Below are 24,812 nucleotides of genomic sequence, written 5' to 3' on the forward strand. Positions count from 1 at the left end.
CCTGGGGAGCCTGTTCCAGTGTGTGACCACTCTCTCAGTGAAGAACCTCTTCTTGATGTCCAGCCTGAACCTCTGTGTTACAGATTGACACCATTCCCTTGGGTCCTGTCACTGGTCACTAAAGAGAAGAGATCTCCCCTCCGCTCCCCATTGCAAGGAAGTTGTAGACCATGATGAGGCCTCCTCTCAGCCTCTTCTCCAGGCTGAACAGGCCCAGTGCCCTCAGCTGCTCCTCATACATCTTCCCCTCTGGGCCCTTCACCATCCTGTAGATGGTGACATTCTCTGGACACTCTCCAACAGTTTAATGTCCTTTTTGTGCTGTGGTGCCCAGAACCGCACACAGTACTCGAGGTGAGGCCGCACAGCACAGAGCAGAGTGGGACAATCATTTCCCTCGACCGACTAGCAATGCCGAGTTTTTGAAGTATTTTTGATTTCATCCGTAAGAGTAAATTGTTCTGTCTAATTATTCAGAACTTTTAGGCGTACTTTGTTTCTTTCGTGCTTATTTTAAATATCTCAACTCTGTTTAACTCTGGCAGTAGGTAAAGGTCAGTTTGGCTTTCATTTTTTGTGAAACCACAGCCTGAAAATGAGGTTTCGAGCAGCCAGGCTAACCAATGCCCAAAGTGCAGGAGGAGCATTAAGTCACCTGCATCTCCATCTGCTGCCTGGCCTATCTCTACACCCTCATTTTTAAGAACTTTCCTGTTCTGTTTCATGGAGGGGAAGAGAGCCGTACTCTCTAATCCCTTTTATAGAAGTCCAAACTCTTTTGTGACTCCCTTAGGCCTCAGAGAGAATCATCAGAGAGCAAATACATGGCTTGCTTTTAAATTGGCTTTATGTACTGCATTGGAGGAGGCTGGAGAATGAAACGTGAGGTGGTTGGGGCCTGCGCTTTGTAACTCCAGGCCACCGGTAAAAACATTCAAAATGAAAAAAGAATTGAGCATAATGATGGAAGTTATGTGTCTTAATGTAGTTAATTTTTCATCTGTGCATAAGTATTTCAAAGAGCATTTTAAAAATAATCTTCTCTATGTCACAAAGGGCTGAGGTGAAGTCCTTCCAGTTTAAAAACATGTTTCTGACCCGAGTCTACATTTAAAGGGTTCAAAGGCATCTTCTGCTTGGCTATTTTCAAATCAGGGTTTCTTGTCATTTTTCATACCATATTATCTCATTGATTGGAAGTCAATTTTTGCTTAAATGATAGAGATATCAAGTGTAGACTTGGCCAAGAATGTGGATGGCCGTGATGTTGGATGTGGTGATGACGATTTTCTCCGTATCAGCTTTCTACTTTTATGCAGTCAAGGCCTTCTAGTCAAGGCCTGAGTCATCCTGACTCCTCACCAATTTATTTTTTTTTTTAAATCTTCACATACAGAGCAGCATGGGGTTTGTTTTGAGTTCTTGGAGTCTCAAATTTAGGCCTTAGTACTCAATTCCTGTCAGGGAATAAATTTTTGTACATAATGGCAGGTAACTATTTAGGACAACATTTAGGACAACAGACTTAAAACGCTGGTTTAATTTTTAACACTTTTACTGCTGCTTCCTACCGCGCTCCCCCTACTGTTACCCCTTCGAAGCGCCCTGTTTTTATGGTCAAGAAAACAAAAACAAAAACAATTTGAATTAGGGGAGGAGCGGTTGTCTGAGTTAGTTTCGCCTTAGTTTACGGAGCTTTTAGCGAGCTGCTGCCCAACTGGGGCCTCCCGGGCCCCCACAGCGACAGCCGTGCCCGCCCGCTGCGCCCCGCCCGCTGCAGGCGGGGCGGGCCGGGGCCAGCCCTGCGGCGGCCATTTGAAATCAAACGCCCTCCGCGGCCCCCATTGGCTGCGCCGCGCCACACGCCGCTCCCCTCGGGCCAATGGGGACGCTCCGCGCTCCTTTTCGAATGCGTACAGAGCTCCGCTTTGGTCTCCTTCCGCCATAGCGCCGGCCGTTACGGCTAAAAGAGTCCGTCCGCCGAGCGGCGCCGGGTAGAGCCGGGAGGCCTCGAGGCGGCTCGACCGGGGCTGGATGTGCGGGGCCGTGTCCCACCGGGGCGGCTCCAGCAGCTCCCGGTGCCTCGGGTGCCTCAGGTGCCTGTAGCGGCTCGGCGGAGGGATACGAGCGGGCGGAGGCGGCGCTGGCGCGCGCGGGAAGGGCGGGAGGGGGGCGCCGCGGGGAGCGGCGGCGGCGGCGGCGGCAGGAGGAGGGAGCCGGCACCGCGCTGAGGGGGTGAGCGCCGGGACGGGGCGAGGTGAGGGGGGACGGGGGGCTGCTGGCGTTGGGAATAAACTTTAAAACCACACGCGGTTATTGCTTGGGGAAGCGGAGTGCCGGGGAGGATGCTGAGAGCAAGCTGGGATCGCTGCTTGGTGCTGGCCTTGCGCTGCTTGTGGTGTGGGGATGATGGGTTTTAATCCCATACGCGGGTTATAGGTGTTTTTGTAGGGCCTGCTTTAAAATTAACATTTGACGCTGCACCGTGCATAGGCAAACACAAGGGTTTGCTGGTGGAGGGGCGCTGTCAGTGCTGTCACACGCTGTGTGTGTCTGTGGGAGCCCCTCAGGGACCCGGCTCCTGCCAGGCCTTACCCCTTCGTTCCTTCATTTGCTGACGGGCCAAGGGGTGAGAAATGTCGTGGTTTGGTCAGGTTTGTGTTTAACGCAACGCTGGGGACCCTGATCCTGTGGTAATAACGGGTGCTTCAGCCTCCTCCTGGGGGAAGGTGCCGAGGCAGGTTTGTTGCCCCCGCTGTGCTGCCAGCTCCCTGAGAGCTCAGGAGATGCAGTCGCTTCTGAGACCCACCCTGCAGCGGGATTTCTGTGAAACCACTGCGGGTGTGAGAACTGGCACTGACAGGGAGCTGCAGATAAATAGCTACAGCCGCAGTCACGGCTTCTCTAGGTTTACTCCAAAGGCAGCTTTACTTGAAAGCCAAGTCTGAGATACATCCCAGTACATGAGAGGAAAGTAATATGCCAGGAGTAGGTGAGCAGGAGCGACTGCTTGCCTGAAAATAGCTTTAAATCGCTCATGGAACGAAATATTGTACGTGTTGTCCTGCCCCTTTGCAGGCTCTGATGGATAACAAGCAGCTATCGCATACGTAAAAGCGGTATTGCTAAGTTTGTGTGAGCACGTGATGAATGCTCTTACCACTTATAAGCGTTGTTTCCTCCAAACGTGTAGTGCCCGCGCTCCTGTGCACGATTTCAGCCAATGCTCGTGGTGGATAGTTCCCAGGTGCAGGGGAACACATGGAAATGGCACTTCGTTCACGTGGCACGGGCACAGGGCTCTTCTGCTGTACTTTAGGAAGTGTTTTGAATGGCATTAAAAAAGGGTTACGTTGCTTTACATATTTATGAGAATAAATCATTGCTTGGATGAGTAATTTTGACATTCTCACATAGGTAAGACTTCTTATGTTTGAAGATGCCGCTCTTTGGGAAAATAATTGTAATTAAACGGAATGGGACCGATGGAATTCACTTTCCACTCACTGCAAGTTCTTGTTTATTTGGAAGGTGAGAACGAGCTGAGTACTCGGATGCATTGAAATAATATTAATGATAGTTCCTGCGGACAGAATCTTTTTAATATTTACTTGCAAGAAATAAATGTTTGTATTTGTGAATGCTGTTCAAGGTAGGAAAAGTGGTATTGGACTAATTACTTGAGCGGAACTTACTGTTTGTCATCGCTTTTTGACCTTTCTGTGTTAAAAAAGTTCTTTTTTTTCCCCGAAGCTTCTGTCAAAGAGATCTGATAGAGCTATGAGATAACAAGTAATCTACATGTGACATATGTACAATTAGCAAGTGGTGGCACTTTTATCTGCAGGCAGGTCCTAGAGAACCAACCAGTGCAGAAGGGAAAGTGGCTTGCATTCAACTGTGATCGTACCAGTGCTTTTTTGCATTTATTTTATTTTTTTTAATTATTTTTTTGGTTCTCCAAGGCCTCAGTAATGGAATGCATGAGTTAGTATCAAGAGTTGATAAACGTTTTTACTTCTCTTGAACTGGGTTTCCTCAGCACTTCTCTGATTGATTGATTAATATCTTAACTAATTATCCAGTCCTGCATCAGATCCCGTAGTGCCAGTCTGTGGGAAGCACTGCAGTGTCAATAATACTCTTCTTTGGCTTCAGCAGAGCTGCCCAGGCAGATGATAATTAGTTTTAATGTCTTTTTAGGCTTGTCATGAACAGATTTTTGGTTATTTTACCTTTTTTCCAGTATGGATTCTCTGGCATTACAGAAACATAAGCTCCTGATATTTTTTTTGTCACAGTTGAAAGCCTTAGGTGGTTCATTTCTTCCCGTTCATTGCCTAATGTCCTGCATTTTTTTTCAGACTTAATTGTCTTCAGGATCTCAACTCTTTTATCCAATTAAGGTGAATGAGTTCAACGCTCCCTGGTGGGTTAGGCAGGGCAAGCCTGCATTCTAACAATTTTGGCCACTAATGGTAATCTGTGGCTTCACACTGGAGCCAGTCCTATAATAATTGGCTTTACTGGCAGATGAAAAAGCTGCTTCTCAGCCAGCTGTGCCATACTCAGACACTGTTTGTTTTTTGGTTTTTTTTTGATCTCTGTATTGTTAGCACTAGCACAGATTTTGGACAGAGTGTATTTTGCTGATAACGTGACTTAGAATCCAAGCTTTAGACTCCGCGTTTCTCTTTCAATCCTTTTTACTGCAGTGCTGTTTTTTTCCACCACTTTTCATCACAGAAATTAGCACCAAGTACAGCATTCCCCCCGTTTCTTACCTGGAGAACTTAGTGACTACTCTCTTGCCTTAGGTCTGTTGGCATATATTAAATGTATGTGTCCAGAGAAAAGTGGTGGAATTTAAACTGCTGATCACATTCACTTTTTTCTTTGGTGGAGAAAAGGTTTCCCTGGGGTAACAATAACTTTCTGGCTTTTTCCTAGTGTTCCAAACTCTGTTGGTGCAATAGACATCACATTAAGTATTTCATTCAATGTATTTTCTTGTCCCTTTGTTCTTCTGTATACAGTCATACAAATTATTAGCGGAAATTTGGGATGTCAAAGCACCAAATTCTACAGCAGTGAGATTTTTTTGTCTCTTCTGCATGTCTGTAAACTCAAATTACATTTTCACCTCTAGGAGAACAGAATGTGACATCCGCATCCAGTTGCCTCAGGTCTCGAAAGAACATTGTAAAATTGAAGTAAATGAAAACGAGGAGGTAAGATATGCATATTTTAATGACATTTGTATTGCATTGTTGCATCTCATCGGGCTACTGAAATTTTTGTTTTATTTCTAGGCAATCTTGACAAATTTAAGTACGGTAAATCCTACACAGCTGAACGGTAGCTGTTTTCAGCAACCTGTACCTCTGAAGCACGGAGATGTGTTAACTATTATTGATCGTTCTTTCAGGTAAGCGCCAGTGACAAACTGTCTCTGACGGAGACAATGCCTTGATCCTAGAACATGTTCTGCAGCCAAACAGTGTGGGGAACTCTGGACAGTCTCTACCTGCCAGATGAAGATACAGGAGATAGCAGTAGATGATTGGGAAAACCTAAAACATCATTTTACCATTTTCAGAACGATAATTTAGTTTATTTTGTGTCTCTTTACAATGTCTTATAGAGCTTCTTCAGAAGGCAAGACGGCTTAAAGATTTTTTTTTATTACTTTTATATATTATATTAAGCTAAATCAATAAAGATAGAATTGTCTGGAGAGATCATTTTGATTTTGTTTCAAGGACAAACACATTTCTAGGAGAAGAGAATATTTTGATGTAGTGAAAGTATTTTAAAGCAATATGTTGGTATTGCTGGGAGTGGGACAACTCTTTCTAGGTCATTTATCTTAATAATGGGAATTTAGCTATCAGCTATTTAACCAAAAAATGCTTGTTTTTATTTTTAAAATATTTCATCCAGGTTTGAATATCCTCTCCAATCAACTCCAAGAAAAAGGCGATCCAGATCTCCAAAAGATGAAACGCGGCAGGTAAATTTGTGGTGACAAGCTTACTTATAAGTACATCGGTATCAGTATTGATAAGGATAAATTCTATTTCCCTGTTTCGTTGTGGGTTTTGTCTGTTTTTTTTTTTTAAATGAGGAATATGTTTTCAATCGTAGGCTAGCTTTCTGTTTTGAAAACGCAAATGAACTCATATCTTTTTTAAACTCAAAATACTATTTTTAGAGTTATCAGTTTCTGTTAATAGATCTATTACTCATCTATTAAGATTATAGGCAACCTATTGAAACTAATCCTTATCTTTTTTTTGAGGAGAGGATATGATGCAGGAAACAAAGTATTAACGTTGGATATACTTGTACTTTTAAATGGGGATGTTTGCCCTAGAACCTGAGCATTTTTTTCCTCCAAAAGTATGTTGTTTTATGTGCTAGTAAATTGTTGGAATTTATAAATATCAAACTAAGTTTATCTTTTAATAATTTATTTGCATTTGTTTCTTTTTTTCATTCCCAACAATGTCTTAACCCTTCAAGGGGATATTGCTACTTAGTGAGTACCGTGGCTATTGAAGATTTTTGTACGTTATGTTCTCTTATTTAAATAAAATTCTTCCACTAGGTCTGGTACAAAAGTGAGCTTAGAATGTGCTTGTACATGTTCATATGCTACAGCTGCTTTTAGAGCTAATAATAATAAAACAAGACTTGAGCTCTTGCTGTGTGGAGTATTGGTTAGTGTTCTTAACTGGTGAAATGCTCTATTTTAGTTTGAGTGCTTTTAAACCTGTTCAGGATGCAGTGCTTACACATTTATAAATTTAGTGTTTTTCAATGTTCAGTAGAAAGCTAAATAAATATCTGTTGCTCTGCTGTAATGTTGTACAAATTTACAGGTTCTTCATGTTCAGCAGGTGGCAGAAGTGGAGTTATTACATAAGCAAACTTCAGGATCTAAAAGATCTTCAGGTTGGTACCTGTATTAGAGGGGGGTTGCGTTCATCTTCCTCCTTAATTTTATTTTAATTCTAAGCATATGGAGGAAAAACAAGGTTGAAAAGAGCAAAAGAAATATATTTAAAGATTTTTCAAACTGAGCACAGTACACATTCCTGTGTCAGTGTACTACTGCATTGTACTTAAATGCTGTGATTTACCCATGCCAGGGGAAAACACATTGTTGCCTTCTGACAAATGGGCAGTAACACTTTTTGAGAAACAGTATTGAAAGCTTTGCTGAAATCCCAAAAGATCAGGTTTAAAGATCTCCTTCCTACCCGCCCCATCTCCTTTTCCAAAAGTTGATCAGTGTGCTTTTTCCTTGTCTGTTAGTCTCTACATCTTTACGTGTATTTCCCGTTGCATCTAAGAGAAGTGGACATGTCAGCATTTGTTTTAGTAGATGTTCATGCTGGTATATGGCAGTGTTGAGACTGTGGATGTGTAAATGTTCACAAGGGCTCAGCTTCTTGTGGCTTAGAAAGGCAACTTCTTAGATGAACCCTACTAGTTGACTGCTCTGTGCATGGAAAATGTGAAGTGAAGCATGTTACTTCAGGCCTCCAGCATGCGTGTGGTCACTTGCTCTGTCTCATTTGGGAGGTGCTAGCTCTGTTTTATTGTCTTGCTTTACCCTAGAGAAGCATTGGTACAGTTAAAAAAAAAATACAGCACCTGCGTAAATGCAAGACAGAAAACTGACTGAATTGTGGAAAGCCGATCTCAGTGATTGTTTAGTTCTGTGTTCACAGATTTGTCTTGTGGCAGCCATGAAAGATAGGTATATAAGCCACTGAAGAAAAACAGCAGCATGAAATACAAATTGCCTTATCTGAATGTGGGATAAGGTCCAGATTGCAACTTAAAATTTATTAAACATTTCACAACTAATGTTTTTATTATGAGAGAATTGTTATTGTAAACAGAGCTTTGTGTACGGTCCTATATCCTGGAGCCTGGTTGCTAGTCTTGGTAGAGGAAAGGAGGGAATTCTCATCTGTATTTAAGGAACTTTAATTATGTTTCTGCTTTTTTTACATAACTTTGTTTTTGCTTTGCTTATGCTGTAGATCATTCTGAGTGCGAAGAACAAAATGCTGATGAAAATAAACAAAGTACAGAGGAAAATATGTCCAAAGCCTTACCAGTTAAGCTACAAACACCTAAATCTTCATATAAGATAAAACAATCTATTAAAAAGCAAACTGAAATGTCTCCCTTTAGTAAACTCTATGAAACACTGAAACATGAGATTAAAGTGAAAAAAACTCTGCAAGGAGGAAATGTACCTGAAAAAGCTGGAAAAGAAGGTGGTAAGGGTGCCCTGCAGGAACCAAGTGCTCAAATTACATCAAGTTGTGATCTTGTAAACCCGACTAAAGGAAAAGAAAATGGCATAAGTGAAAATAATGAAGAATATAAAATGAAACAAGAAGTAATTAGTTCAGAACTTAATCAAATCTCAGTGGTAGGAAGTGCTACCAAGAAATGTTTTACCAGAAGTCCGCGAACTTCTGTTTCAAAGGAGATGACAAAAAGTATTCGTAGGAGAAGTAACTTGCAAGATCATAAGGAAGAAAGTACGCCAGGTAAATCTAAAGGCACTGAAGTTACAGCCAAAACACCCAAACCCAGTAAGGAGAATGACAGAAATGCAGCATGTCTGCTGCAGCCATGCTCCATAGAACGCTTGGGTTATGCGGATGAGGTGAAAATCTACAACTCTGCAATAACAGCAGAGAAAATAGCACAGACAACAAACATGACAAACGTTTCTGAAGTAGACAAACATGTTATGTCTACACCAACCCCCAGAAGGAAGAGTCCTCGATCTTGTTTCATGTCACCTACCAACGAAGCTACTGGGGTGGGTTCTGTAAATATTGGTACTCCGACAGCTCGAGGAGATGTGCTGTTGGAACTCAAGTCTTTTTCAGAAATTTCAGCTGAAATTCAAAGGGAAGATTTAGTGTGCAGAAACGATAGCCTCCAACAACTGCCTTTGGCAGAAAATAAATGCGTAAAACAGAGACGAAATAGTAAACAACATACACCAAGAAAATCAGGGAAAGTAGAAGTGCTGAAAGAAATCTGTGATCAGACAAATGTAGATTCAAAAAAGAGAGATTCTGAGTCTCCTGCTTCTAATTCCAAGAGTCCCAGAAGAAATGTCAGACAAAGTAAAGAATTTGTAAACAAAAGCATCCATTCAGAGACACCAACTTCAGGAGAGTTAACATCAGAACTGGCATCTCCTGCTAGTCAGAAATCCAGCTCTGGAAGAAAAAGGGGTAGGCCGAGGACCTCTGAACTGCGAACTGAGAAAGCACTGGAGACAAATGCAGTTGAAGAACATGACAATAAGACTGTAGACAGACAGGACAGTGGAACTCAACAAGATCTGACCACCAATGGGTGTAATCAGAAATCAGATTTGGAAGATGCCAGTGTTCTAAGACCTCGGAGATTATCATCAAAAAGGTCTTCAGGAAGTGCTAGTGTACTGGAAGGCAAGGAGGCTGTTTCAGAAATGAATGTTTCTGATCTGTTGGCTGAAGAAGAATCAGGTAAATAGATTTCGCGCCTTGTTGGCACTTAATTGGAGAAAATCTCTTAGTTTTCGTGAGAATTTTTCCATTTAAGTATATAATTAGTTGCTGATACGTTGGTTCTGTAACATTTATCATGTTTTTATATATATGACCCTAAAAATAACCAATAATCTCTATAAAATGTTCTCCAATTGAATGTAAATGAGTTACGTTCTAATATGTTTCTGACTTTAAAATGCCCAAGTAAGCATTGTTTCCTGTGCTGGTTAAAATGGTGACTTCCTGGATTCTTTGATTTGTGGAGATATATTCAATTATTGCTATTTTTTGTTTAGGTAACACAAAAACAGTATCTCAGAAGAGGAAGAGCGGTGATCTGTTACCTCAGCCTTTAGGCAAGAGAAAAAGAGTGTCTTTTGGTGGTCATCTAAGTCCAGAGCTCTTTGACAAAAGTTTGCCTCCCAACTCACCCCTTAAACGAGGTGCGATTCCTGCAAGACTGAGCTTACCGTTTGGAGGCTCCCCACGTGCGGTGCTGAAAAAGGCTCAGGGGCTGAAGCACTTTGCAGTCCAGGTAAATAAATGCTGAGGCTAATCGAGTCGCTAAGCTAAGCAATGCAAACAGAACTTGTAAATTCAAAGACTTCTAAAAATGAATTCAAAATGAATAATAAAGATGTATGTTAGGAAGTGGACATATTCATTAGGAATTAAAATGGTATTTTTTAATCAGTGTTTTTAAACTTTTTCCTCCAAAGGAGGATGTGCAGCTTATTGTTCGTCTACCTCTCTTTATCCAGTGGGTGTGTTTCATTTCACCACACGTTTTTGCTTGTTCTCATGCATGTTTAGGAGTATATTTGTGTGCTTGTGCTTAACAGCAGAATCTACTGGCACCAGTTAATCGTAAATAGCAGAAAACAGACGCAATCTAGAAAGAGTAGTTTGTTGCCAGACTATGCAAGCTATGGCCATGTGGCTTGGCCAGAAGTCTGAAAACATTCAGCTGCTGATTTAAACTAGTGAAAGCCTGTAGTGCACTTTATGGGAATAAGACTGTTTTGAATAAACTAGAGTAACAAAGTTAATTTGTTCAATTGGATTTGCACAGGCTATTGGAGGCTTTTGAAATTTAAAAGTTGTTGCCAATTTGCTTTCTTCTTAGAGAGTAACATCTAAGACTTTTTCTACCGATCTGATGATATTTTATACTATTGCATTTACTTTTCAGAGATAGAAAAGAACATTTGTAGTTTAGCTTTGCACAGTAATTTTTTGTTATTATTTTTTTCTACCAGGAACTTTCTGTATGTTTGCAAAAAGAAAAAATGTCACCAAAAAAATTGCCAGCCCAGACACCTCCAGCTGCCTCTTCCCCTGACTCTGGAAAAGCAACACCGCAGCTTCCTACAGGCTCTCCAGCACCTTACACAAAAGGACGTTTCTCTGTTTCGCACATCACAACACCATCGCCAATTGCAGAAGAGCAGAACGGTGTTGCAAAAGATATGAATACAGGGGAGAAAAATGGTGCCCTAGAGAAAACACCTAAATCTAATCGTGTTAGCCAAGATGATGAAACCTCAGTGGCAACACCTAACAAATTAACAAGAAGTTCACGATGTAGTTCGAAGAAGACTCCCATGAAGAGGAGGAGTGGTGCTGTAGCAGTTATCAATTCAAAAAGAAGAAGCGGTGCCTCTACTGCCAACTTACTAGGTTTGTTTCAGCAGTTAATTTTAATATGATTTCTACTGCTTTAAAAAACAGCTACAAAACTGAAGTAGTCCTATTATTAGTTTTACTCTGAGACCACCAAATGATCGATGTATATTCTGATGGTTTGGGGGATTTTTTTGAATCATCTGAGAATTGCAAAAATTTTACGTTCTCACACTTACACATTGCTTTAGCAATTACATTTATAACATGGTATTTAGAACACAAATCCTAATACTCAGAAACTGAAAAATGGTAGAAGTTCTGTTAGGTTAATTGCGGTATTGATCCTCCAAGTCCTCAATTTGGAGTAGTATATAACTGATACAATTTCAGTTCAATAATTTTTGTTGGTGAAAACAGGCATTTTACCTGTATTCAGCTTAGTTTCTTTATGCCTTTTTCCCTAGCCAGTTCACACGCTGTCAGTTGTAGACTGGACTGCCTGTAACTGTTGGGTGTATGGCAGACATCATGGATGATAACCATTGAGACACAAATATTTTAATTGTTGAACATTCAAATTCAAATGTTGGTCAAAATAGTTTTGATACCATTGGAAAAATTGAGAGGGAATCTGGTTCTTGAAGATTTAATCTTTACGAAAACACTTAAAGATGAGATGTCTTTAATTTATGAAAACAAATTATATCAATTTGACTCTTTCAGAGTCAAATTTAAAATTTCCCATCAATATCAACATTCATCTGGTAATTTATTATTCTTTGCTATCTTCATTTTCTGTAGAATCATTTTAAAGTTGTGAATAACATGTTGTGTGCAGTGTCTCAGTGATAGTCCTATTATATGGTGAGATAGAATCACAGGCCTTCCTGGTTAATCCTGGATATGTTTCACTTAACAAAAAAAAAAAAAAAAAAAAATTTTGCTGTTAAACCTTACATTCTGTTAAGGAAAAATTCAGGTAAAATAAAGTGCAAGACTGAAAGGCTTATGGCAAATTTGTAATGAGGAAAATATTTCACAGAATCGCAGAATATCCCGAATTGGAAGGAACCCACAATGATCATCAAGTTTAACTCCTGGGTCCTTAAATGACCGCCCAGAAAATCAGACCACATGTCTGAGAGCACTGTCCAAATGCTTCTTGAACTCCAGCAGAGAGTGAGGACAGAATGAGGTCAGCACTACGTTCCAGAATCTGTGCTGTATGATGCTTTTTGTTGTGGAAACGGACTGGATGCTTGGACAGTCAGTCGTTAAGATTCAGCTTGCAATTGTGTTTTCCAATTGAAAGCATTTTCCCATAGCTCTTGAGCATAGTTTGATATTGCTGTTATCAGACATTCAGACTTCTAGTTCTGATTTCTGACTGCAGCAAATCCTTTGGAATCATAAATAGCTGTGAACTCCTGTTTACACAGCTGACAGTTAAGGTTATTGTGTCTGTTTTGCTTTGTAGTTGCGAAATCTTGGGCAGAAGTGGTAAAATTGGGTGTTGCAAGACCACAGGCAAAGGCCGTTAAAAAACATGCCCCAAAAGGAAGACCAATGAAGAAGACAACACAGTCGCCAAAGGTATTTGTTTTACTTCTTTTTAAGGTTTGGGGGTTTGCTTAACCTTGAAACAGCTTGTTGGCATTTAACTGCAGAAGCTGGAAGTTTGAGATTTTGGCAAGATGTTAAATGGGTATTGGTGTCTTTCTCACAGCGTGTAAATCTACTTGAATTTACTGAACTGTATTAATTCAAAACATCTTAAGAATATATCTAAATAACCAATTGTGTTGTGTGGATGGAGTAAGTATTTGTCCCTTGTCTACAGTTGAAGCTGTAGTGCTGTTTGAAAGAGGTTCTGTTACGGTTTAACCACTTTACGTGGTGGTGAGGTTGGTCGTTGGATGATTGTGAAGGTCTTTTCCAACCTAAAGGATTCCATGCAGGTGGAAAGGAGTAAGACTGAAACACTCTCAGGATAATCCCTGAGCATTTCTGAAAGCTAAGAAAAGTTGTCTCAGATGCTCATTGAGCATAGTCACTCAAATCTTAAATGAATATATGAGCTGCATTTCACAATGAATCAGCCCTTTAAAGTAGCTGCAATTTAACACTTCTGTACGCCCAGCAGTCTGTATTAGCTAAACGTGACCAGTAAATTTGTGGAATCTCTTGAGTGATTCTGGCTAGGTTTTAAATAAAAGGGATCTTTGTGTCCTAATTTTTATTTATTTTTTTCCTTTATAGACTCCAGAAAGAAAAATAAAAGGTCATTTTAGCACAGGTCACGCAGAGTCTCCTGCTACAATAGTTGTAGGTAGAGCGTACTCTACCACTGTTAGAATGGCTGGACAGGTCCCTAAAGTGGTGAAAAATCCAATCTTGAAACAAAACTTGAATATGGATGAGAGCTTCACAGGTACGTTGTGAGATTTGGCAGAACCAGTAACAGGTTTTAAAACTGTGCACTTTTTTTTTCCAAAATAAGTGCTCATTTTTCTGAATATAATTTATAGGGCTGGCTGAGATGTTTCAAACTCCAGAAAATACGAGTGGAAAAAGATCACCTTCGAGCACTGTTCATAACAGTGATTTTACACCACCGTGCACCTCAATGGACATTTCTGAACTGCATACTCCTGAAGAATCTGGTATGGTTGTTAATGGGAAAGAAATATTAAAGTATACTTTGGGGTAGCTGTGTCTGCAACTCACTGACAGTGCGTAGCCTAATGCTAGGCAGACTTAGTGTAGAGATAAAGCAACTTGCAACCATTGATTTCTTATTTTTTTTTATCGTGTATTGGAGGACATTTTTCCAGTAGTTCCAGTTCATTTTTTGGTAGGTGTTTTTTTTATTCATTCAGTTTTATATTGAACTTGTAAATGCTGAAGTATTGTTTCAGACAAACCTTGTGTTGAAGCATGGCAATCCTTTAATCATTTGTCAGGGGATACATCTAGATTCAATGACAAAATCTTACGGCAGGGAGTGGTTATGCTGTATAATTTTGCAAAGATTCTACTTAAGAAAAATGTCAGATTAGGAAGATTTGTGTTAAGATGATACTTAGCTTTTTTTTTCTGTCTTTTGCATATGACTTTGCATATCAGTCGTGTTCCTGAATAACTTAGAATTCTTTAAATTCTGTTTTACTAAGAATTTAGCAAAAGTGAGCATCTAGTGAATCACCAACCAAAATCAAGAATGAATTATCCAATATTCAGAGTAGTAATACTAATGGTTTTTATCAGATTAAATAAAAAATCATCAAGGTTTTTTAGGCTTAATTTTTTTAACGTATGCTGTGCCTTGTAGGAGCTAATTGCCTTCTTGCTAATTATCAAACCAATTGCTGAAACACAGTTTTGGATTTAGCTTGTAGAAAGCTTTGGTTGATTGAATCCATTTTTTACTTAGTTATACAACGATTGGAATGTTTGGATTTTCTGCTTAGTTTGTTTGCCAAATTAGATAAACCTACTGTTTATTTCAGGAGAGATGATAGTGTCACCATTAAATACTCCAGATGCTTCAGAGCAGAAACTGGATTGTCAAGACATCTCCTATTTGCTGAGAGAGAAGGAATCTCCAAAGTCTGTGTTTGACATAATATCCACCAAAACTCCTGAAAGAAGAAAAGCTGTGCTGGAAGAAGATCTTGATGTGGATAGCGTGTCAGTAACTGCAGAGAAACAAGCCTCTTGGGTGAAATTGGCAAGTAAAAGGAAAACTCCAGATCAGAAATTGGAGTCAGTCGAGGTTGTATCAGGCATCAAGCAGCTATTAAGAACCCCAAAGAAGAAGCCAGAACCTGCAGAGGTTCTGTCGGGCATCAAGCAGCTCATGAAGACCCCCAAGCAGAAACCAGAGCCAGCTGAGGTCCTGTCGGGCATCAAGCAGCTCATGAAGACCCCGAAGCAGAAACCAGAGACTGTAGAGGTCCTGTCGGGCATCAAGCAGCTCATGGAGACTCCGAAGCAGAAACCAGAGCCAGCTGAGGTTCTGTCGGGTATCAAACAGCTCATGAAGACCCCAAAGCAGAAACCAGAGCCAGCTGAGGTCCTGTCTGGTATCAAGCAGCTCATGAAGACCCCCAAGCAGAAACCAGAGCCAGCTGAGGTTCTGTCGGGTATCAAACAGCTCATGAAGACCCCCAAGCAGAAACCAGAGCCTGCAGAGGCCTTGTCAGGCATCAAGCAGCTCATGAAGACCCCCAAGCAGAAACCAGAGCCAGCTGAGGTTCTTTCTGGCATCAAGCAGCTCATGAAGACCCCGAAGCAGAAGCCAGAGCCAGCTGAGGTCCTGTCTGGCATCAAGCAGCTTATGAAGACCCCCAAGCAGAAACCAGAGCCAGCTGAGGTCCTGTCAGGCATCAAGCAGCTCATGAAGACCCCAAAACAGAAGCCAGAGCCAGCTGAGGTCCTTTCTGGCATCAAGCAGCTCATGAAGACCCCCAAGCAGAAACCAGAGCCTGTAGAGCCTATTGATTTCCTGTCAGGTATCAAGCAGCTCACAAGGACCCCACAGCAAAAACTGGAAACTACTACAGATGAAAATGCCTTACAAAAATTGCCGGAGACTCCAGTACAAAACAAGGAGGTAGTAAAAGATGTGACAGGAGTTAATTTAATCCAGAAAAATCCAAAATTGAAACATCAGCCAGTAGAAGACATGGTTGGGGTCAGCCGTATTTTCAGAACTCCAAAGGAAAAAGTTGAACCCATAGAAAATATGTTTGGAATTAGTAGATTAGTGCAAACTCCAAGAGAGAAATATCATCCAGTTGATGACTTTGTGGGTCTGGAGAGGCTTATGGCAGAACCCAGACAGAAAAATTCTGATTCTGAAGTGAGCTATGTTGGAGTTAAGGAAATGTTTGATGCATCAGAGGAAACGAAGGTAAAATATTTTCTTTAGCTTTTGGAAAGAGTTTATTTAAGCTTGGAGCCTGTGGTTGAAGTGAACTCTTAGGCCATCTAATAAGACATGTTTTATATCATTGTATTTCTATTAAAATATCTCATACACAAGACCTGTGGCTGACAAAATACCTTCTGGAAGAGCACCTGATGTTTATTTGAAAACAGTAAAGTTGGCAACCTGTGTTTTCCTTGGTAGCTTTGTCCAGGTGAATGGGTAAAAACCAGAAGATGCAGCTGATTACAAATTTGAAGGAGCACTTTTTTTCTAGTCATTTGTTTCTGTTATGTTTAAAGCACCCTTAAATTACTTACAAACTACAATGGAGTTCTTTCTGTGCCTTCCTTTTCATAAGTGGGATATATGCATGTTTTTTTTGTACAGCTTCTTCATAGCTTGTAGATTAAATTCAAAACACTTTTTTTCTTTAAACATCCAAGAGCACTGAGATTTTGCCAAAATTTTGTGTTACCACGTAGTCAGTTGATTGCTCTTCATGCCCATCAGGCTTTCATTCACTGCTTGCTGAATGGACACCGATTCTACTCTGTTTGCTTGTATTAGTATGTACTTTGTTTAGAGGAACCCTATCTAAATGGCTGCTGAGGCTGCTCTGGGTTACCATTTTGACCTTACAATTCGCACCTTCATCACTCTTGTCATTTGTGTATTTTATTAGCATTGATTTTTGTTGACTCCCAGATCCATAGATTAAAATGAGTATTGCTGGTCTGTGTAGAACTACAATAAAACACTTAAAAACATTCAAATGATTTAGATTCAATAACCCTCTTTTTCTAATCTTACTAGACAATTTTCAGCCCATTTACTGAATGCTTTTTAAAACTCTACTATGTTGTCTTTCACTGTAAAAACTGCTACACTAGCTCAGATAACAAGTATTAAGTTCAATTTTGTGCTAGTACCAAATATATGATGCAGTTAGCAAACGAAGTTGGCTTCATTTTCTCATAAAGTACTTGACAAGACTTTTTTCAACTGTTTCACTCCTAATTTTCTATTAGTTAACTCTTTCTTGTCCTGTCAGAAACACACAAATGTATTGATTATTGCGTATTTCCTTAGGTCAGGTCAGAAAATGTTATGGATCCTAAGCAAGAAGATACTGTAACTGCTTGTACTAATGGCAGTCATGAGTATGGTAAGTACAAATACTTTTATTTTAACTAGAGTAATAATGAATATACAGGACTGTGTGTTGTTAGGAAGTTCCAACGTGTTGTAAAAATTCCAAATCATATAGTATGGAAGGAGCAAAGCAAGCTCAGGGAATTTGAGTAGTAATCTGTAACAAACATCAGTGTTGACATTCTACTGGTGTTAAAGAAATGGTGTAGTAGTTTGATGTAATAACAGTGGCATCTCCAAACATACCAGTGTTTAAAAAAAAAAAAAAAAAGACAAAAACAAACAAACAAACAAAAAAAACCTTGATAAGGTATCCACTTAAAATCACCTTTATTTGCAAAGACTTTCAAAATATATCTTAAAGCTTGAGTGCTACCTGTCAAATAAAACAAATAACTCTGTGTACTAAACTGGGTTTTATTCTAGGATTCTGTTCAAATCCCTATTACTTCCTCAAATTAAATATGATTCATTTGAGCAAGACCACTTTACTAGGAAAATTAAAACTCAAGAGATACTTTGATCAGGCATAGTAATGTATAACTTTTGATTGTGCTCTTTTCTATATTACAAACTTTGTAGGGGGGAATAAAACTGTTTTAGAAGACAAAGGAAATATTTCGCAAGATAAAGATTCTCAACAAAAGTTGTCAACTAGTGAAGACCACTCTACCCAGAGACTAACAAGGGGCAGATCAAGGAAGACTGTACATCCACCTTCAACAAAGCAGCGTGAAAAGGATTTAAATTCAAAAGAATTGCAAGGTCTGGAGAAAATGAGCATCCAAGAAGAGACGGGAGAGATCAGTACTTCAACTTCAGTAGCTAAAAATACAGGAAGAGGAAGGAGAACAAATCCATGCATGGAAAAAGAAATTGTTTCAAAGCATCCTGATGAGAGAACAGTTAAAACCGTTTCACTTGTGGAAAGGCAAGTTGATACTCAAAGACCGAGAAGAGGTAAAACTAAAGAACCAAAGGAGTTAAAACATCCTAGTGAGGATCTTGAGTCTCGTGAAAAAGATTCTTCAGTGCTACAAAAAGATCCTGCAAATAGGAAACAGACTTTGCAGGAGTATGACATCAGTAGCACATCTGTAACTGAAGATGATCAAAGCAGAAAGACAGAAAGTGTATCTAGTAGCAGTCAGGATGAAAATCACCAACTGCAAACAGATTTAAAAAAATCTGAAAACGCATCTGACAAAGGTAGTGTAGAAGACAGAGAAGAAATTCTTCTATTGCATCAGAAGAGGTCTAGAGGAATGAAAAAAATAGAAAACACAGAAGCACTGCTTCCACCCAAAAGAGCAAGAAGAGCTAGGAATGAACAGGTTGAACAAGCTCCTTCAGAGGAACTTCATGGGACAACAAGGAAACTTCGTAAAGACCAATCAGCAAAATTACTACAAGGTGATGAGCAGACTTCTGGGACTGCCACCACAGAAGCATCTGGAAACAGAACTGAACTTGAAGTAAAGGTAACAGAAAAAAGAGGTAAGTCTTCAAGAAATGCTAGAAAACAGCCAACAGAAGTAAAAACAGACATGTGCGGGATGGCACTTGAAAATACACAGAATGTTCAGAAAGCAAAGGAGACTTCAAATGAAACCATTACCGAAACAAAATCAGCCACCAAAAATGAGAGGAAAGTATCTCTGGGAGATGAAGCGGAAAATGCTCAGGAAAATACTACAAAGGCATCTCAAAGATTAAAGTCAGAATCACCTTCTGGAGAGACAGATAAAATGCCAGTTACTGTTCTCAACTTGGAATTCAAACAAGAAGCAAACAGAACTAGAAGCAGGAGAGGGAAAAAAGACTCTTCAGAGAAAAAGGCTGATGAATTTGCCCAGGATGTAAACAGCCTAGATCTTATGCTTAAATGTAAGTCAGAAACAGAGGAATCTTCTCCCAAAGAGTCTTCAGCCTCTAGTTGTGTCAAGCAGGCACACCAAGTAATGAAAGACCAGAACAACACAGCTGACACATCGGTAACTGCTCTAAACAGTGACAGCATTGCTCATAGACATCAAAAACAGACAAGAAATGAGCAGGAAGCAAATGAACCAAAGCAACCTGAAATCCTGCAAGAGAATCAAACACAAAATAATAGAACTACACATAGAAGACTTAGAGGCAGAAAAGTTAATTTTAAACTTGAGGAAGCCAGTTCCGAAGCTCTAGGAGAAGAAAGGAATTTACCTGGGAATGAGGAAGGAATGGCTTGCAAACATGATCAACGTGAGGCTTCAGAAAATCCTTTAGAAGTAAGGAGGAGCAGAAGAAGGCAAGTTGATTCCATTCCACAAGCAGCTTGTTCTACCTTTACAAAAAAAGAAACCTTAATTAAAGATCATAGTAAAGATGAGACTTCTACAAAAGATCAAGATCCAGCTTTGGAAGCTATTCCCTCTTCAACAGAAGAAGTTCCACTGAGAGGACGAAGAAGGCGAGAGGTTGCTGTAGCATCACAAACAGTGAATTCTCTTTCTACCAGACATAAACGTGGGTTGCTAGAAGGTGATGATAAAAAGATGACTGTGAAAGAAGATCAAAATCCAGCATTGGGAAATAACACTTTGCAGGCAAAAGCAAATGCATCAGCAAGGGACAAAAGAAAAGAGATTGATCCAGCAGCAGAGGCAAAAAGTTCAGCTTCTCTCCAGAGAAAACGTGGCTTGTCAGAAACTGATGATAAAGAGGAGAGTACTAATGAAGAACAAAACGTGCTTTTGGAATCAGTGTCCTGTGCAAAAGCAAAGCCATTAGGAAGGGGTAGAAGGAAAGAAACTCCTCCAGTGTCACACACAACTAATTCCATTTCTCTTAGAAGAAAACGTGGTTTGCCAGCAGATGATGGTAAAGAAGAGGCTTCTAAAGATCAAAATGTTCCGTTAGGAGCAGTTGTTTCAAGTCTAAAAGATCAACCAAAAAGAGGCAGAAGGAATGAAGCTGCCATCTTGTTAGAAGCCACAATTTCTACTCCTGCTCAGGGAAAACGTAACTTATCAAAAGAAAGTAGCAGAAATAATAATAGGAAAGCTAAAAAAATGATTTCTGAAAAACCCTCTTCCGAAGAAAAAATTGATCTTTCAAAAGGGTACTCAGGGAAAAAGTGTAGTATCACTTCACTGGCTGTTAGTTCTAGTTCACTTCAAGGTTTGCCAGAAGATGGTAAGAATGAAACTCCCGAAGAGCAACAGGGTATACTTTTGGAAGTAACCCAATCAGGAAAAGAAAATCCATCGAAGGCAGGCAGAAGGAAAATAGTTCCTTCCAAATCTGAAGAAACTAGTTCAACCTTTCTCAGGGAAAAGCTTGTCTTGCCTGAAGACAGAGGTCAAAATGGAATCCTTAAGGAAGGTGAAGGTACAGCTCTGGAAAATAACTCATCCCAGGAAAAACATAGGCAACTGAGAAATAAGAGGAAAAATGTACAATTCAAACCAGAGGCAGCTACTTCTCTTTGTGATAATGGCAACTTGCCTGAAAACGGCAACATTTCGGAAACGCAGTGTTTGATACCCACGGGTTCTGAAGAAAGTAATCAGTCTGGAAAAGGAAAAGAGGTTACCCCTACCCAACAGACAACTTCCACTTCTCGCAGAAGAAAATGTCAGTTGCCAGCAGATGATGTACCACCCAAAAAATTAAAATCAGGTGAGGGGAAAAAAATTGTTTTATATTTTCTACATATAGCTAAGTTTAGAATTTTGTACACGTTGTTATTACTGTTGGCTGCCATAGTGTAATGTAAATAGAGAGTGGGTCTTTAATGTAGCAAAGAGAGGTAAGTAAAGAAGGGGCTAGGTTATCCTATACAAACCAGATATTTCTCCAAAGCAGAATGGATTGATTGTATGGCATCTGACAGCTGTATTCCTCTTCTGCTGAGTTATTCAAATGCCCTCATGCTCTTCTGCTCTCTCAATCCGTAACTTGCAGGTTAAATAACAGCAGTTAACTAACTTACAGGTGGTGATGAGCATAGCATGATAATTATGTTTGTAGCACCCACTGTTTGTGCTTGTTTTCTCCTAAATACCATCTAAGCTCCTGCTTTTTTATGTCCAGTTTTTGGGTAGCTTGTACGACTCATCAGTGCTGTAATGAAGTTGGTGCTAGAAGGGCTTGGAGCTGCATTTAAGCTCAAATGACAGCAGAAGTTCCACATGTCTCTCACTTTTCCCGTTTTTCAGTTTTATTTTCCCCAAGCCAATAGAGCTCTAGCTTCAGACACTTGAAATATTCCCTAAACCTTTCAGCTGGATGTGATAAAATTTTAAAGATACCACGTTGTAATAAGAAATTATCGTCAAATAAATATAATCAAATGGAAATAATGAATCTTTATAGATACACGAGGAATTTTCTGGCAGGTTATGTGCATTAATCCTATTGTGATTTGGCCATGCTCTCGGTTTCATTTCTCTTCGTCTCTTTATCTGTTACATGTGCTTATCCAAATGTAACACGTACATCTATTGTGCCAGGCTCCCCTCTTGGTTTACTGACTTCACACTTCTGCTAGTTTTCACTTCTTGACACTACTACATGCGCTCCCCAAAGGACTGATCTCTTCCAGTGCTTTTCTACCGGTCTGGATAGTTTCTTTTGGGGGGAGGTCCTTTTTCCCCACATGAATTTTAGTGGTGGTGCTTGGGTCGATGCTCATCTCTTGGAGCAGCTTCACTGGTCTGTGCCATCTAGATTCTTCCATAGGTGCCCAGTGTGTTTGTTAGAACTACAAGCCTGACTTTGCAATTCTAGCTGGACAATAAAATAGTTGCTGTACATTCATTTTTGCTGTTTTTTTTCTTCAGTGTTAGATATGTTTTACTTTTACATATCAGTAGAAGAATTTTTAGCTAAAATAATAGCTAATTGGTTTTGGTGCTCTCATTAATGTTAACCTACTTTCAGAAATAGCTGTATGTCCTTGGGGACCTATTTTAAAGGATATTGGATGTGCAGAAGTGTGGGTTTTGTAACTGGTTTGTTGAACTCATAGATGTAATCTTTGGAACGTAGTCATTAGGGACATCTCCCTTAAAAAACAATGTAACTGAAGATTGACTTTCTAAAAAATGCTTGATTTATGATGTAAATTTACATTTAATATTTCTGTCTACGAATAGAGAATGGTGAAAACAGATCACCCAAAACAGGGAAAAGAAACAAAACTGAAGAAAAACTTGAAGGCAATGTGAAGACAACTCAGACTGCTGGAGGGACGAACAGGACAACAAGATCAAGCACAAGAACAAGTGCGAGAACGAGAAAATAGACTTAACAGTTGAAGAGTCAGTTTTTAGAATGATTCTGTAAATGAAATTGGAATTTTTAATGTGACTTGACTTACGCTCAGATTTTAAGTTCAGATTTTGTAAAGCAATCACTGATGATATTATCAGAGTACTTTTCTTAATGTGTTTGCAGATATGACGCTGCCTGTTTTAGTAGATCCATATAGTGGTTCCTAAACCATGCGATGCTTGTGCAGAATGGCAAGCAGAAAAATAAATCTTTTATGCTTGTATTTATCCCCTTTTTTATGGTAATGAGTACAGTAGCCAGGAAGCCATGTTACTTTACTGCCAGTGTAATTGTAAGCTATTTTCTGCTTAAATTTTATGTGCTTAAGTCTTATTTTTTCATTAGAGTTCTGTAAATATTCTTTTAAAAACTATAGATTTATTAGTAGAACTACTATGAATGAAAATGCTATTTTTTAAAGAAAAAAACAATCATTTTACTGAGTACAGATTTGTAAGCCATTAAATTTGTAAACAATTTGGGACTTCTGTGTTTTGTGTTCTTAGGAATAATTACGGATGTAATTACTACTGTCCTCTTACAACCATATTTAATTTTTTTTTAGCCACATGCCATAATTTTTGGAAGTGTAATGTGGGTGTCTCTGAAATGCAGGCAATTCTCTTGTAAACATGGCCACACTGTGCAGTGCTTGTAAAGGGAGGTGAGCACTGGGAAGAGGAGCAGTGAGCGTATGAGGTTGTGATGTTGCCCTTTTCAGAGCTGCAGCTGATGTGGAATACTGAATGTGGTTTGGAGAATATTTTCTAATGGTCAGCGTCTGATGGCCTGTGTTGTTGTGCCCACATCTCAAAGGGTGATAGCTTTCTGCTACTCTATTAAATGCAAAAAAAAAAAAAAAAATTCAGCTCAGGTATCTAACTGCATTTTTAAGACCCCAGTTAAGAACCTACATTTTCATATAGTCTAGGAGAAGTAATAGATTTCTATGGAAGAACAGATAGAGTTTATGTTCCTGATGTTTTTCTTAGGGCTTCTTTTGGAGAAGATGAATGGCTCTTTGGGCAAGTTCTGATTTGTGAAATCTGCATTTTCAAGTGTTACCGTAAGAGGAGTGAGGGGTTGCTTCCACCAGCTTAGATTTCAGCCTCTGAAATGAGAGGAGCATCTTCACCCAAAATGTTTAATTGGGTCTGTGGTGCAGGATTTATGATCATCCCAAATTCCAGGTCATGTAGTTTCATGCTTCTTGTATCAGCAACAACTCAAGCAGTAGGTCTAGACTAGTAACCTTGGAGTTTTACAGAATTTTACCAATTTTACTGGATCTATATGAAGTCCTTGCATGTTGAACAACTCCAGTTTTTCCTTGCACTCATTTTCTCATTTTCTCATGTTCTATTTGTGACTCAGTCTCCTTAACTGCAACAGGGAGACTTCACAAAGCCATTTTCATGAACCTAATCCTGTATCGGCCCCTACTGGCTGCTGCTTAGAAGTATCCCTTTCGGTTGGTTTGGTTGTTTTCCAAAGAAACCTGGTGATAGCCACCAACGGATTCAGAAGAGAAACAGGACAAAGCAGCTTGGCATTTGTAACCCCTTGAAGGTGATATGCTTTGGATCAATTTGTCATTTGGCTTGGTTGCTTTCCCTATGCAATGTGGGTAGAAAGAGGAAATAACTGCAGTGCTTTAACCTCTGGAAGCTCATGATATAAGTATGCTTCCAGGTCAGCTCCACAGCCTTGCTGTCTTCTGTGCCCCCATCTGTAAATTTTCTCTGTTTTTGCAGTTGTGTAAGAGAAGCAAGTGCCTCTAAGTTGCTCTCTGTCATTTCAGTCTTTGATATCATCCCATAATTATTCAAGGCAGCAATTTCTAACAAATCAAAGTCCTAAGGCAGACCCCATTTTTTTTATTTTTTTATTTTTTTTCAGAATAAGAGATAAGAGGGCTGAACTCTTGTGCTGTGAGCAAATGCTCCATTTTAATTGCATCTCACACAGCCTTAATGATAAGGGATCATACCATCTTCCCTAATTTAGCTAGTACGTGTTCGATAGTGAGGTGGCCTCCATACCAGAGGAGATGTAAGCCTTGGGCAGAGGCACGGAGTTGTGCGGGTAGAGGAAGAACACTTGCCAAGTTTCCATCACTACATTGAAGGAGCTGCCTTGTTTTCCATTTGGTAGCTGCAATTAGGATATAATAGGGCGTCTTAGCCTCTGCGCCGAGCTGTGCA

General features: G+C 39.8%; 1 protein-coding gene across 1 annotated transcript; it reads left to right on the plus strand.

Annotated features, from left to right (window-relative positions):
• Positions 1–3,439: 3,439 nt before the first annotated feature.
• On the plus strand, positions 3,440–22,579 carry MKI67 (marker of proliferation Ki-67; the record flags this gene model as incomplete). Its single annotated transcript, XM_084290578.1, has 16 exons — positions 3,440–3,531; positions 5,150–5,231; positions 5,313–5,428; positions 5,944–6,013; positions 6,885–6,957; positions 8,058–9,554; positions 9,875–10,113; positions 10,838–11,258; positions 12,682–12,797; positions 13,464–13,635; positions 13,733–13,867; positions 14,714–14,961; positions 15,202–16,119; positions 17,227–17,302; positions 17,893–20,952; positions 22,431–22,579. The coding sequence occupies 16 exons, from the start codon at positions 3,440–3,442 to the stop codon at positions 22,577–22,579; spliced, it is 7,464 nt and encodes a 2,487-aa protein (XP_084146704.1).
• Between the last annotated feature and the right edge of the window lie 2,233 nt (positions 22,580–24,812).

This window comes from Netta rufina (genome assembly GCF_964035555.1).
Source record: "Netta rufina genome assembly, chromosome: 7".
Lineage (NCBI taxonomy): Eukaryota > Metazoa > Chordata > Aves > Anseriformes > Anatidae > Netta > Netta rufina.